General features: G+C 42.5%; 1 protein-coding gene across 1 annotated transcript in view; it reads left to right on the plus strand.

The window, feature by feature from the left end:
* Positions 1 to 16396, plus strand: part of cpne2 (copine II) — a 276356-nt gene that overhangs the window by 99484 nt on the left and 160476 nt on the right. The window contains exons 9-10 of the mRNA XM_041191951.1: positions 11040 to 11126; positions 11396 to 11455. Coding sequence (XP_041047885.1) covers positions 11040 to 11126; positions 11396 to 11455 — 147 coding nt within the window. The remainder of the gene's footprint in view (positions 1 to 11039; positions 11127 to 11395; positions 11456 to 16396) is intronic.

A 16396-nucleotide genomic window follows, 5' to 3' on the forward strand; every position in this document is an offset into this window, starting at 1 on the left:
AGGGAGGAATTTCTCCTGTTAATATAATTTTAGAAGAATGTTAGTGAGAGTACAAAATGTGAATTTCTGGATAGATTTTTAACTTGCCACCCGACGAAAATATAAAATTGGTCAGATACTCTAACGGGCAGCCTACACAAAATATCTGTTTTATGCCCATCGAGCAAGTTGGAAATCTTATCTCCCATGTTGTTTAACATTTTGCTTTAAAGTTATCAAGAGGAATTTTGCCTCCTTTCTCAGTGCCTTCATGCCTTTGCTTGGTTGTGCTTTGTCCTGACAGTGTGGCTGAGATCAGGAACTTGTCTTGAACTTGAGTGGGCTGCAGGATTGAGCATGATGTAAAATGGGCATCTAATCAGAACCTGTCCTAATCTCAGACAACCTGGGCTGGGTTAAGTTCAAGGTTTTGGGACTCAGAGTGAACAGCAGAAGAAGTTAAATGTGGTGACAATAAAATAACGAAAGCGGGGGGTAAAAGATCAGGGAGGCTAAAAATGAGAGCGAATGCCAATCTGACAACAAGCTTTCACCCATATCCAGTGACAGAAAACAAAGAACAGCCTTTCTAGAGATGGGAACAATCCTGTACTCTTAGAGAACAAACAATGAAGCAAGAACAGAGCCAAGTGCTACCAAATAGGTTCACAGTTGGAACATCAGTCTTTGTAAAGCTTCCACCATGCTTTGCGAGGAGGCTCTGTACCTGGTTTAGAAGTGAGATGTCATGAAAAACTCCCCCATTTGCAGCACAGAGCCTGCATCGGACATGAGCAGCAGTCAGGATTAGGAACTGGAGAAGGCCTTTCAGGCCCTCGAGCTTATTCCGCCATTCAATATGATCTGAACCTCATCTCCATTTACTCGCCATTGTTCCGTTCACTTGATATCTTTACCCCACAAAAATCTATGAACCTGCCTTGAAAGTTCCAATTGGCCAAACATCCACAGTTTTTTTCAGGGGGTGGGGTGGGTGTAAATCCTAGTTTTCCACTACCCTTTGTATGAAAATGTGCTTCCTGATTTACTGCTGAATGGCTTAGCTTTACTTTTAAGAATTTGCCTCTTTTTCTGCATTTATCCAACACACGAAATAGCTTTTCTGTGTTTACCCTATTAAATCCTCTTTATTGTAACCACCATGACTAAGATCACCCTTCAACTATCGAAACTCAAACAATAAAAAGAACGGACTTTTGCAAACTGTTTTCATAATTTAACCCTTTTAGCTCTGGTGTCACTGCAATCCCTCCAAGGCTAATATATCCTTCCTGAGGGTCGGTGTCCAGAACGAAACACACAACTCCAGATGGGGTCTGACCAAGGCTCTGGTACAACAGAAACAACATATCCTCACTTTTGTATTGTAGCCCATTTGAGGTTAAGGTCAACAGTCCATTAGTCTTTTTGATAACCGTTTGTCCTGTTCACTGGCGTTCACTGATTAGTGTACTCGCTCACTCAAATTCCTTTGCTCCTTTACAGTTGCTAGTCCCTCGTTACTAAAAAAGTACACTGATTTATCTTTCTAAATTTGCTACCTACACCAATGAACTAAGAGCTGTTTCAAGGAACATTTCAATTTGGCACATACGAGGAAACTGAGCTTCTTGAAAGCAGCTTTAGAATATAAATATTGATCTGGAATGTTTACTGCTAGCTTAGTGTTGAGTTCCTTTCTCCAAAAAACACAAGCAACATCTAAAAATGGGCCTACGTTTAAAGTTGCTTGTTCCATTTGACAGTGCCAGATAGTTTTGTAATGGTATTTGCTTAGCATGCTTGTAGGACTTCCCCAATGACAGCTAGTTCTTGCTGTTGTGAAGGGTGGCAAAAACCATCCACCTACCTTGACCTGGATCCATCCTTATTAGTTTTCTCACAGTGTGGGCTGCCATGATATTTCCATATTAACCTTGGAGAGGACAATAATCATCAATAAAGCCAGAAATGTCCTCAGAGCAGTTCCTTTTCCAAGTCTGCACTCCTCTAATTCTGGCCCCCTTTTTGTTCCTGATTTAAATCACTCCACAGTTGGTGGCCATACCTTCAGTTGCCTAGGCCCTAAGACCTGGAATTCCCTCTCTACACCTCTCACCTCTCACCTCTGTGCCTCACTTTTCTCCTTTACATCACTCCTTGAAACCTTCCTTTTAACCAAGGGTTTGGTCATCTGACATAATAACTTATGTGCCTCAGTGTCGTACTTTCTTTGATAACGCTCCTGTGAAGTGCCTTGGGTCGTTAAAGGTGCTATATAATTTTAAGTTGTTGTTATCAAAGTCCTGATTGATGGAGATTGTTGGTAGTGAGTGATAGGAGTGTGGTGCATTAAGCAGTGTCTGAGGCTGGGGTATGACAATTTGTGGATGAATTCACTAACCTTGACCACTCTTATCAACTCATTGAACTTTGGCGTTGCTGATAAAAGAGACATGTCTAAGCCTATACTGGTACTCTTGCAAAGTGTCCTGATGAGTGCAAGATAAAAAGCTTTGACATGTCTCTTTTTTTCTGCAATACTCAAGTTCTGTACTACCAAACAACTATCATTGAACTTTATGCTCCACGGCATCTAGGTCCCTGGGGCATTAACCACAGTCACAATTATCTGGTCCCACTGCAGTCTGAGCATTTGTCTGAAAAAGCTCCCCCCCCCCCCACCCCTGGCCACCAGCCACCTCCAACCTCCTGGGGATACAACACTTCGCTCCTCCCACACACTTTCTCTGCCAAGGACAAGAGGGCAGCACCAGGATATCTTGGAGCCTACTGTTATCCATGTTGTGCCATTAATCAGTCTTTTTCCACGTCAAAGTGACTTCCACAGCCTGCTCCAGCCAAAATGCACATCCCCGTTAAGAAGGACAGTTTGGCTTTAAGAAGGACAGGCTGGCATTAAGTAGTGCAGGCTGGCTTTAACTCAGACAAAAGCAAATACAGTACAGCAAATGCTGAAAATTGGAAATAAAAACAGGAAATGCTGGAAATACTCAGCAGGTCTTTCTCCAAAAAACACAAGCAACATCTAAACACTGGCCTGCATTTTAAGTTGCTTGTTCCATTTGACAGTGCCAGATAGTTTTGTAATGGTGTTCACTTAGCATGCTTGCAGGACTTCCTCAATGACAACTAGCTCTTGCTATTGTGAAGGGTGGCAAAAACCGTCCACCTAATTTGACCTGGATCCATCCATATTAGTTTTCTCACAGTGTGGGCTGCCATGATATTTCCAAATTAACCTTGTTCAGTTTGGATGAAAGATCATTGAACTGAATTTGCTTCTCTCTCCACAGCTGCTGCCTGACCTGCTGACTATTTCCAGCATTTTCTAGTTTTAATTCGTGCTAGCCTCTCACAATCATGGGCCTCCTTGCTGAGGCATACAGCTACTCAAAATCCAGATTAGCTCTGGCTGACGTGATGGTCATGAGTTTACAGCCTCAAATTGTTCTGCTGTCTGTGTCACATTGCATGGGGTTGGTGGAATCGTGCATCATGTGTCCCGCACCCATTTTCAGAGACTGTCTAATTTAGTGCCATCTAGCTCTTTTATGTTGGAGTTCAGGAAAGGACTGAATCATAAGATCAATGTTTTATATTGTTATTTTTCTGGCAGCTGGGAGCAAGAGTGAAAATTTACTAAAATGAAACTAAAAGACCAACCGCTCAAGACTGAACTGTGCGGGATCTTGACATCCTGTTTTACCATTAGCTAAGTTTCAAATCCTACATTCTACCCATTTCCATGTATGCAACATTGTCCAACTCCACCCTTACCTCAGCCCCATCACCACTGAAACCCTTAGCCATAGTTTTGGTACCTCCATGCACTTATTAATTGCAGTATCCACCTTACTATCCTCAACCCATCACCCCCTACCCTCACAAACTCCAACTTGTCCAAAAGACACCCCCACATTCTATTCTATACAAAGCCCCACCTACGCATTGCTATGCTATCTTATCTAACCAACACTGGATTCCTGTCTTTAGGCATATTGTACTAAAATGTTTTCTTGGCTCCACATCCCTGTAAGACCTTGCCCTGCCCTTTATCTACAATCTTCTTGCATCCTCTTTCCTCACTCAGCATTCTTCAGTCTTTTGACTCAGTTCTTTTGCATTTGATCTCATTCTACACCTCACCCTGGATGGCAGGGCCTTCTGCCCTATCTCTGAAATTCCCTGCTTAAGCTCCTTTGTTCTCCTCTGCTCTGCTTCTGTCTCCCTCTTTCAAAACATCCTTAATCCCTTCCTCAATGTCTTTCCATGCCTGTTTGTATTTACGAAGCATGTTGTGACATTTTTAGATTAAGGGCGTTGCTTAAGTGCAAGTGGTTGTTCAATTATAGTCCTGTGCAGCTAAAACAACTACTAATTAAAACTTCTGAGAGTAGGATCCTTAAAGGTGTCCACCTCACCATTTTGAAGGATAACAGATGGGAATGGAATAGATTTCAGTTCTTGTTTTGGGAAGAAAACTTTCTTTATTAATGATCCGGTGAAATCATTGAAATAGAATGTCTCCTAGTTGTGAGAAACTGGAAGAAGACCACCATGTCTCAAAGGAATCTGTTCAAATCTTAAAATAGACCTGTATGGTTGGAAAGGTTGATACTTCAGTGTGTTCCAATTGAAGGAGGTGTTTGCATTTGTGCAGAGGTAATAATTACACATGAATGAGTTATTGCTTTGTGCTTCTCAAAGGATGAATGAAGTGCTCAGTGGAGCTGAGGTTTGGACACCTGGAATTTTAAGGTGATGTTATTGCTTTACTTTGGCAGTGACTCAAGTCTGTCACAAAATTAATTTCAATGTACTTTATTGTGCAAAGCCTTTAACCCTTTGCATGTCTCACGTTAAAGATTGTTGTTAAGTTCTTCATTGTAGATGTCTACCTGCCTTCCTCACATAATCACTTGAAGGAGTGGTGGGTTGCATAAATAAAATATAGAGCCTCTGATTTCCTCGACTGCTTTCAATTACTCGAGGGATCCAGAAGGAATTTTCCAGTGTATTTTTGCTCATATTTTTGCCTCCCCCAAGAGATTACACAGCCGACGAGGGGTAGGAAATTTCTAGTCATGATGCTCCAGACATCATGAATGTGGGGCAGGCATGGACGACCAGCTGATCTATTCCTGCTTGTTAATTTTGTGTATTCATATCTTTGTGTTACAAGACCATCTTCATTTGTCTATTTTAGTGGTAATTATTAATGATATACAATTCAATATAACATTTCCAGTCAATTGATATAAACTTCACTATTCCTCCCACATAGCACACTCTTATTAAGCAATAAGGCATAATTTCACTATTCCTAAATCTTTAAATTGATATTCTATAACCATGTTTCTTCCATCGAGGTATTTTGGTTTACTGCCCATATTATAAATATTCATTCTCACTGAATGTTGTTGAAGAGCAATTCTTTCCAGGTGTGATTCATTCATAGATACAATCATTCATTGTTGGCTACTTGGCAAAGTCTAGAAAGAGTTTTTGGCAGCATTTAATTCTGCCAGACTTGTTGAGGGATCCAACTGGCTCAGGAGCATAATTATATGTTTTGCACTATTGACAAAATCTGTTCTTTCAGGCCAAGATTAAATATCAGTTAGAACTCTGTCTCCACCATCCGTTTGTCATGCCTGTAAATTTGGACAACCTAGCAGAATACAGTTGTTAGTATTTAAGTCTCTGCGCTTCCATCTTTGGGGGAGATGGTGGCATAGTGGTAGTGTCACTGGGCTGGTAATCTAGAGGCTCAGGCTAATGCTCTGGAGATGTGAGTTTGAATTCCACCATGGCAGCTGGTGGAATTTGAATGCAATTAGTAAATCTGAATTGAAAGCTAGTCTCAGTACTGGTGACCATGAAACTATCATTGATGTCATAAAAACCCATCTGGTTCACTAATGCCCTTTAGGGAAGGAAATCTGCTGTCCTTACCTGATCTGGCCTACATGTGATTCCAGACCCATGGAAAATGTGGCTGACTTTTAACTGCCCTATGAAATGGCCTAGCAAGTTGTTCAGTTCAAGGGTGATTAGGGATGGGCAACAGATCGCCTTGCCAGTGACGTCCACATCCCATGAAAGAATAAATTTTAAAAAGGATGTACCTTCACTTATCCGATTCACCAATGTGCACCCCGTGAACTATCTTTAATTCAATTGATTTGAATCAGCCATTTGTGCCAGCATTATTGTACATTTGCCTTCACATATCTATCATTATCCCCAATTGATTGCTCCAGATTCTTTTCCCAGGCTTTTCTTATGAATGTAAACTAAAACACCAAACATTATTTGCTTCCTTCGTAAAAATTTCACCTTTACATCGCTTGATAGTAAGTCAAATAGCCTGTTAAATGGTTTCTACAATCAGAACATAATGTAAAAACAGAAAATACTAGACTCACTGAGCAGGTCAGACAACATTTATGGAGAGGGAAACAGGGTTAATGTTTCAACTCGATGTTTGGAAGATGTTGGACACTAACAGCCTTCAAGCAAACGGGGTCAGGGAAAAAGCTGGGACTGGAGAATGGGGATGGAAGAAAGAACAAAGGGAATGGCCTGTGATAAAGTCAGGATGGTTGAATGACAAAAGAAACAATGATGTGAGGTAAAAGTGCAAGTGGGACAGGTGACAAAACAAAGAATGGTGTCTTGCATCATAAGCAAGTTTGAAGCGTACTCATGTATTTCAGCTCAGCAGCCTGTGGCAGCTACATCTCCTGATATAGATATTAATGTATCAAGATTTTCTTCGATGCTGGGATGTGGTGGACTTCCCCAATCATCACATAGTTATCCTGTGGCCTCACCTCTCATTTTCCATTTCCAAGTTTGGACCAGTTGTTGGATGCAGCTGGACAAAACTAGGAGCTGTTTATTGAGGCAACACAAAGCAAGTTTTAAAAATATGAAAGACATCCAGTTATACAACACTTCTGATGACCTTGGGACATTCCAAAGTATTTTACTGACATATGTTAGAAAGGTAGTTATTATTGTAATGAATGAAACATGGCTGCCAATTTGTGCAGCGAGCTCCCACAAGCAGCAATGTGGAACTGACCAGATAATCTGTTTTTTGTGATGCCAGGGATAATTCCTCTTTCTCTTCTTTGAAACACTGCAATGGTTTCTTTTACATCTGCCTGAGAAGCCAGACAGATTCTCAATTTAACATCTCATCTGAAAGCTGGCACCTTCGACAATGTAGCATCCCCTCAGTACTGAACTGAAGTGCCAGCCTTGATTTTTTTTTATCCATTACAGGATGTGAGCATTGCTGGCTAGGCCAGTATTTATTGCCCATCCGTAAATGAGAAATTGGTGGTGAACTGCCTTCTTGAATCGCTGCAGTGCACGTGGTGTAGGTACACCCACCCTGCTGTTAGGGAGGGAGTTCCAGGATTTTAACTCAGTGACAGTGAAGGAACAGTGATGTATTTCCAAGTCAGGATGGTGAGTGGCTTGGAGGGGAACTTCCAGGTGGTGGTGTTCCCATGTGTCTGCTGCCCTTGTCCTTATAGATGGTAGCGGTCATGGGATTGGAAGGTGCTGCCTAAGGAGTCTTGGTGAGTTGCTGCAGTGCATCTTGTAGGTGGTACACAATGCTGGCATCAATGAGCAGGTTATTGCTAAGCAAGTGCTGCTTGATAGCACTGTTTCTGACCCCTTCCACCTCTTTACTGATGATCAAGAATAGACTGATGGGGCGGTAATTTACCAGGTTGAATTTTTCCTTTTTGTGTACAGGACATACCTGGGCAATTTCCCACATAGCTGGTAGATGCCAATGTTGCAGCTGTACTGCAACAGCTTGGCCGGGGCGTAGCAAGTTCTGGAGCACAAGTCTTCAGTACTGTTGCCAGAATAAGGTCAGGGCCCCTAGACTTTGCATTATCCTGTACCTACAGCCATTTCTTGGTATCGTGGAGTGAATTGAATTGGCTGAAGACTGGCATCTGTAATGCTGGGTCCTCTGGAAGAGACCAAGATGGATCATCCACTTGGCACTTCTGGCTGAAGGTTGTTGTGAATGCTTCAGCCTTATCTTTTGTGCCAATGTGCTGGGCTTCCCCATCAGTGAGGATGGGATATTTGTGGAACCTCCACCTTCATTGAATTGTTTAATTGTCCACCACCATTCACAACTGGATGTGGCAGGACTGCAGAACTTAGATCTGATCTGTTGGTTGTGGAATTGCTTAGCTCTGTCTATCAGTTGCTGCTTATGCTGTTTGGTACACAAGAAGGCCTCTGTTGTAGCTTCACCAGGCTGACACCTGACTTTCAGGTATGCCTGAGGTTGCTCCTGGCATGACCTCCTGCACTCTTCATTGAATCAGGATTGATCCCCTGGCTTGATGGTAATGGTAGAGTGGGGGATATGCTGAGCCATGAGGTTACAGATTATGGTCGAGTACAATTCTGCTTTTGCTTATGGCCCACAGTGCCTCATGGATGCCCAGTCTTGTGTTGCTAGATCTGTTCGAAGTTTATCCCACTTAGCACAGTGGTAGTGCCACACAACATAATGGAGGGTATCCTAAATGTGAAGGTGGGATTTCAGCTTCACAAAGACTGTGCGATGGTCACACCTACCGATACTGTCATGGACAGTTGCATCTGCGGTAGGCACATTGATGAGGATGAGGTCAAGTATGTTCCCTCACCACCTACCGCAGACCCAGTCTAGCAGCTATATCCTTTAGGACTCAGCCAGTAGTAGTACTACCGAGCCACTCTTGGTGATGAACATTGAAGTCCCTCACCCAGAGTACATTCCGTGCCGTTGCCACTCTTGGTGCTTCCTCCAAGTGGTGTTCAACATGGAGAAGCACTGATTCATCAGCTGAGGGGGACCGTGGTAATCAACAGGAGGTTCTCTTGTCCATGTTTGGCCTTTTGACCTGATGCCATGAGACTTCATGGGGGCTTGAGTTGATGTTGAGGACTCCCAGGGCAATTCCCTCCTGACTGTATACCACTGTGCCATATTTTTATCTGCCATGGTGGGATTCAAACCCAGATCACTACTAGTCCACTGACAATACCACTACACCATAGCTGGAGTGGGACTTAAACCTGCAAACTTATGAATCTGAGGCAAGAGTGCTATGAACTGAGTCACCAATGCTGGAAGCAGCCTGAGAATTAGGCGCTGTTCAGCCTGATTCTATGGGCTTTATTTTGCATGCAGTCAAATGAGGCCATCTGAATCAAAATTATATTTAAAACTAGAAACACAACATCCACAACAGACTCTTTGACAGCTGTAAAGAGAGGGGGAGAGACAGGTTAGTCCTTCATGAGTAGCCAGTCCTGCATATCTGATAGATAAATCAACCCTTTAATGTAACTGAACCATAGAAGAGATGTTGAGAACTAAGAGGCAGAATGCCCAAGCTGGATTTTTATTGCAAAGCTGGATAGAAGCGAAACAGTTGGAGATCATAAAAGTGAAGTAATTAAAATAATAAAAGGTCACATAGGGCAATGAAATACAAATAGAAAATGGAAAGATTCTTCAGGAACACCAGCATCTGAAAAGAGAAAGCACAGTGATCTGATGAAGGATTCATATTTGCAATACCAACCCAACTGCCAACTCACTTCCACTAGATGCCGATGCCTTCCACCCCCTTACCTGTTCTATTCTGAACCACCCCAGCCTCTGATTACATGGGAGAGAAAGTCAAGTTTATTAAAGTTGATGGTCACTATAAGGTGCACAGGAGAAAGGTGAGTTATTGTTCTGAAGCCAGTGCTAAGCTTGGTTGGAGAAAATGGTTTGCTAAGTTAAAGGTGGAAAGGTCAGTTTGTGAATGGTAGTGGAGAGTTCAAGCCATGTGGCATAGGGAGGGCTATGTTCTCGTTGGTAATGAATGGAGATGTTTAGCAATATAGTTCTCTAATCCACATCTAGTTACTCCAGAGGAGAGTGCATTATGAGCAGTGAAATAATATTTTGTTCTCAGCGTTAAAATAATCGCAGACTCCTTGTTGCAGAAGTTGCATAGCTCTGAGTCTGTTTACACCACAGCCATCCACAGAACAGAAGCTACATCCTTCGCCTCACATCATCACAAAGCCATAAACATTTGTAGGACAGATGGAGGTCTTTTGGCTCATTGTGTCTATGCTGGTTCTGCGCGAGCAAGCCCAAACTAATCCCAATATCCTGCATGCTCTCCATAGCCCTGTATCTTCCTCTACTTCAATTATTTAACCTATTTTCCCTTTAAAAGATGCAATTGTACCTGCCTTAGCTACTCCCCATGGCAAAATGTTCTCTGCTCCAAAAGCCTTCTGTGTGAAGAACCTCTCTCCTACTGGCCAATTTAAATTGATGACACCTTATTGATGACTCACCCCAATCAGAGGAAATAGTTTTTACCTGTTCACGGAATCAAAATTCTTTGTCATTTCTCCTTCCAGCTTTCTTTACTCAAATGGATGTACTGTCAGGATCTCAAGTCTGTCCATGTAACTATGGTCTCATCCCTGGCATCATTCTGCACTCTACCCTCTCTGTGACTTTAATGTCCTTTTTCAATGGGGCAACCACATTATGCGCAGTACTCCTATGGACTAGCCTTTTTTTAAAAATTAATTTAATTATTTACTCTTAAACACACAGAATAATAAAATTGCTACCAGTTCACTGTAACTATTCTGCTGCCGTGTTCCTGTAATCTTACTTTCTGTTTTTAAACCCTCCCTGTTTTCTCCTCTAATGGATGAGATGTTGTAGACCACAGATTGCCATGACTACCATTTGTTTGCTGTCTCTGATCAGCTGACAGGAGATGCATATTTTATAATGGAGGGAGGGTGGCACCCTCTGGATTCCAGTGACACAAGTATTGAAATGAATGTGCCATCTATTTCTTTATGTGACCTGTTCTTGGTAAAACAAAATCCATTATTCCCAGTTTGAAAAAAATGACACCAAAATGTGCATTTAGGAGGTAAATCTTCAAATCTTTCTAAAGAGACTCTCCTCCTCACAGGTCGAATTTGAATGTATTAATTCCAAGAAACAAAAGAAGAAAAAGAACTATAAGAATTCTGGAACAATTGTCGTTAAATCCTGCAAGGTAAAGGTTTTCTGTCATTAAAATGCAGACTTTTTGTTAAAAATCTAATTACATGAGAAGGTTAGCAACTAGCCGTCTATTTTAATAAGATTTGAACAGCTTTTAGCACACTAATTATGTAAATGATATGTGAAGATTGCCTCAAATAGCGTGACCTGTGATTATAATAATGTGTAAATTAACTCATTATGTGTACAGCTGATAAATTATTTTAAGATATGTAAACAGGGCCAAACAAATGCTTACAGTTGCTACTTCGTTTGCTTCAGGTAACCAGAGATTATTCCTTCTTGGATTATATTCTTGGTGGTTGCCAGTTGATGTTCACTGTAAGTACAAGTTTCACAATCTTCCTTGCCATTCCCTTGTGATTTGTTTTTGTCAATTGATGGATAGTGTGTGGCACCATAGTGGTAATATCACTGGATGAGTGATCCTGAGGCCCAGGCTAATGCTTTGAGGGTATGGGTTCAAATCCTACCATGGCAGCTGGTGGAATTTAAATTCACTTAATAAATCTGGAATATGAAGCTAGTCTCAGTAATAGTGACAACGGAGCTATCATTGATTGTTGTAAAAACTCATGATTTTTTTGTCAATGGATAGACAATTAGAGATGATCAAATCTGGTGATGATCTTCAGTGAACCAAAAAGCAGTGATTTGCTGTTACAGACCACAAGCTGTGAGGTTGCACCTTCGTTACTGAATTCAGCTTGGCCCTTGGACTATTTGACTTTGCTACTTTGATTGTTGAGCAAATAAAGGGTCTATAAGGTCGTATCTTCAAAATTGACTAACTGGGACTCACCTGAGGGAGAGATGGTGGTGTAGTGATAATGTAACTGGCTTGGTAATAGAGACACCCAGGCAAATCCTCTGGGGGCATGAATTCAAATCCCACCAAGGCAGCTGGTGGGATAAATTTAGAAGATAAAGCTGGTTTCAGTAATGGTGACCAAGGCAGTAACATGCATTGTTGTAAAAACCCATCTAATTTGCTAATGTCCTTTAGGAAAGGAAATCTGCCATCCTTACTTGGTCTGGCCAACATGTGACTCCAGATCCACAGAATTGTGATTGACCTTTAACTGCCCTCTGCGATGACCTAGCAAGCCACTGGTTTAAGGGATGGGCAACAAATGATGGCCTTGCCAGCAACAACCACATTCCATGAAAAAATTTAAAAACGACTCAGGTTACCAGATTGTCTGTTTGGACATACTCCTGGAGGTTTCATCACATGATCTCTTTGTTCCACTCACCCCGTAATTGGTCCTCTGAGAGGTCCATCCTTGCAAAGCAGCTCCTTTCCATACCAAGTGTCAAATGAACTGACGCTTTGTTACTCAATTGGACTGCTCCTGACTGTCAGCCAAACAACCAGTTTTCCCATTTCTAGTAATGTTACAACTCAAAAATGAATGTGTTCAGAGAAGACAGAAGCGACATTTTTTTTTTAGCCACTATGACATTACTCCTGGGTCACTCACTGCAGGGTCCTGGAGATTAATCTTTAATTCATGGAGACTCCAAGACAATCCTGAAGGATGGTGTTGCCTTAATTGTGCAGAAAATCCTAATTTAGACCCTCTCGGCCTGTAACTTTAGCGCAGGCTTGTCCAACCTTTTCAAGTTGTTGGGGGGGGAGGGGTGGGTGCTGTGGGGGGAACATTTTAATGTTTTTCTCACTCCAGGGGCCGTTGAGCAAATTTGGCAAGATAAGGTTTGACGCAACGTTGAACATTAATTTTTTTAAAAATCAATGTCAAAGCAATAGATTGATAATTTTCTAAATAGTAATAAATAAAAATGACCATTAAAAAGTGACAAGCAGCAGAGTTGATCAATAAAACTTTTTTTTGCTTTTTAATTTAAGAAACAAGGCGAGAGAGAGACAAACTAGCCCCAAGTCGTGGTCACTGGGGAAGGGGGTTGGAGCTGGGGCTGAGCTAAGGAGTTGGGTTTAACTAATAAGGACTTCGCATTCGCCTCTAGTGGCACACACTCCGAGCTGGCCCTGGCGGAATTCATACGAAAGCAGGAGTCGGAAGCAGGTTGCATTTCAGCCTGGGCTTTCCTCCTATCCTGGTCTGCTTAGTGGGTAGGTTTTGGGGAGGGAGAAGAAGGAGGGCAAGTGTGTGCGTGTGTCCGGCTCACTCACAGTCTCAGAGCCATGCTGTCATCCAGTCACTCACCCAGACTCACTCACACACACACACTCATACAGACTCACTCACTCACACAGACTCACCCTCTCACACAGACTCACTCACTCACCCACATAGACTCCACTCACTCAGACTCACTCGTTCAGATTCACTTACTCAGACAGACAGACTCATTCACTTACAGAATCACTCACTGACACAGACTCACTCAGACTCACTCACTCACACAGACTCACACACAGACTCAATCCCTCACTCACACAGACTCACTCATTCACAGACTCACTCACAGGAGTATGACTTCTTTGGGGGGGAGGGCCGATGCAGGCGGGTGCTATTGCTGCGACTCTGCTGATCCTTGTGGCCTGAAGAAGAGTAATACGGCTCGAAACGTTAGCTCTGTTTCTCTCTCCACAGATGCTGTCAGGCCTGCTGAGTTTTTCCAGCATTTTCTGTTCGTATATCAGATTTCCAGCATCCTCAGTATTTTGCTTTTATCCAAGGAGAACGCCACTTTCATTCCCTGCCTTCGATCTCTGCTGGTTGCATGACACCGGTTAGTTGGTGGAAATGGGAAATTGCATCCAATTTAGCAGGAAGTCACCCAAAATGTTGTGATATGGAAGCTGAGCCATGTGCTTGCAGGGCCTGTTTCTTAATCAGGAGGGATTAACTGGTCTGAATCTAGTCTCAACATGCATTCACATTCATGGGAAGCATTCAGCAACAACTTGCAGTTATATCAAGTACTTTAAAGTGGTAATGTGGCTCATGGGGTTTCACAGGAATGTAAGCTGACAACAAACCTAACACTGAGCCAAATAAATAGACGTTAGGACGGGTGGCCAAGCTTGGCCAAAATGGGGAGAGGTTTTAAGGAGTGTCTTAAGGAAGGAAAGGTTCATGGTGACTAAGGCACAGCCATGAAAAGCGGCGGCTTTGGAGTATTGTAAAGCTCAACTTAAGCTAAGGCTTAGGATCATAGAATCAAACAGCACAGAGCCTGTGTGGCTCTTAGAATGAGTTATTGAAATAGCTCCACTCAATCTTATAGGGCAGAAGTTTTAGCTCGGCATGCAGGCGCGCACCCAATCCGCCCAGGCTTAAAATACAGCATGATGACATTGGGCGAGCATCCCAATGTCATCCCACACTCGTGCGATATTTCAGTCGGCAGGGGCTCACAAAAGTCAGAAGCGCGCCCGCCGACAATTAAGAGGGCAATGAAGCCCATTAAAGATCCAAATTGACTCTGATTTTCCATAGTCCGTCCAACCTTACAGTTGGCAGGCCGGCGAATCTGCTAGGCGAACTTTGCATTTTTGATGAAACCTTATCCAAGGGCGGGATGAGGTTTTTGTTATTAAATATATAAAAAAAATAAAAATGTTTGGACAGAGTTTTCATCATCTGTATGATCAGGTGACTGATTCTGATGCGTGGATTTTAAAATCTTTATTTGATGCTTTTAAATTCTTCAGCTCCCTGAGGCAGCTCTCTGCCTTCAGGGAGCTTTCATTCCGCGCTGCCCCGTGCCCGTGCTTATGTCAGCGCCCGCCCCCCCCATCCCGGCAGCGCTGAACATTTCAGCACGTGTTTTACGCTGGCTGGCCTTTGATTGGCCAGCCAGTGTGAAATCACGTTGGAGGGTCCATCTCCCAGCTGCTCCCGGGCCTGCCGATCGCACGCTCCTGCCCAAGTAAAAATCCCATAGTGATGTTGCATGTGTGCAGCTTGTTTGTTTCTTGCATGATTACTGCATGCACCTGCGTGGCTTAGAGGAGACATGGATCCCACTCCAACTGCTCTTTCCTTATAGCTCTGCAATTTTTCCCTTTTCAGACATGTATTCAAATCATTATATACTTGAATCTGCTTTCACCATCCTTTCAGGTGGCACATTCCAGATCATGACAACTAGTTGCATTCAGAAAATTGCCCTCATCCCCCCTCTAGTTCTTTTGACTATTATCTTAAATCAATGTCCTCTGGTTGTTGGTCGGCCAACAGAAACATTTTCCAACTTGAGGTGGAGAGGGAAGAAAAACTAGGTGAGGCAGGGAAAGCCCTGTCTGAGACATAATCGAATGACAAAATAATCAAATCATGGCAGGTTGAAAACCTGAAGTGCAGATTGTTAATAATGCTGTGAGTAAGTGGTAAATTTGGACTGACCCATGAAATGTGATCATTTGGTACATTTGCTAACAGTCTGTTCTATTGGACATGACAATAAATTCTGCGGAACCTGCTAATTTCATCTGCAATCTGAATTAGAGGCTGAACTAAATGGAATTTGTACTGGAGCCAAATGATGGAATGTACCTTTCCTGTTCTAGATTACAAGCCAACTCTGGCTGTGTTTAGGTTTCTGGCCTCATTTCCTGGAGACTCGAAAATGTCTGATGTTTTATCTGTTGAACAGAGTGTCATGGGTCCATTTGAAATGCTGAGCATGTCCATCCGAGTTAAATGTCTCGTCGCCATCTTGGGAAAGAACGGCACAAGAAAAGAATATCCATTTCCCTTCTTCAGCCCAAATTGAACTGCATCCTGCAAAGAAAGAAAAAACTTGTATTGATATAGCGTCTTTCAGGACTTCCAGACATCAGACAATGCTTTCCAGTCAATAACATTCACAATACTTGCCTCCCTCTCCTACACACACACATTCAGACACTCTCTATTGCCTCCACTTCTGCTCTCACACTTTAGATGAGTTTATATGTAATATAAAATACGTTTGCTAAATGAACTGTATTGAAGAATGAGGGTCAGTGCATGGACCCAAATCAAACCTTGCTGCTATGCGCTCTTATTTTCCTTTGGTTCCCTGATAATAATTACACTTTAAGCTTGAAAAGAAGAGAACTCTTTATGTCATGTCACGCTGCAGCATGTCATGATGTCCGCTCACGCTGAACAATTTGGTGGGAAGGCTGTTTCGAAACCAGTTTGCGATCGTCTGCTCCGCCCATCAATGATGGGCCAAGTTTCCTGCCGCCACACATTGGGAACATCATTTTAATATATCTGCATATCATTATAAGCCAAATCACCACCCATATCAAATTTACCATCCACGTCAGTACGAAAACAC

Source organism: Carcharodon carcharias, chromosome 7, assembly GCF_017639515.1.
Source record: "Carcharodon carcharias isolate sCarCar2 chromosome 7, sCarCar2.pri, whole genome shotgun sequence".
Taxonomy (NCBI): Eukaryota; Metazoa; Chordata; class Chondrichthyes; order Lamniformes; family Lamnidae; genus Carcharodon; species Carcharodon carcharias.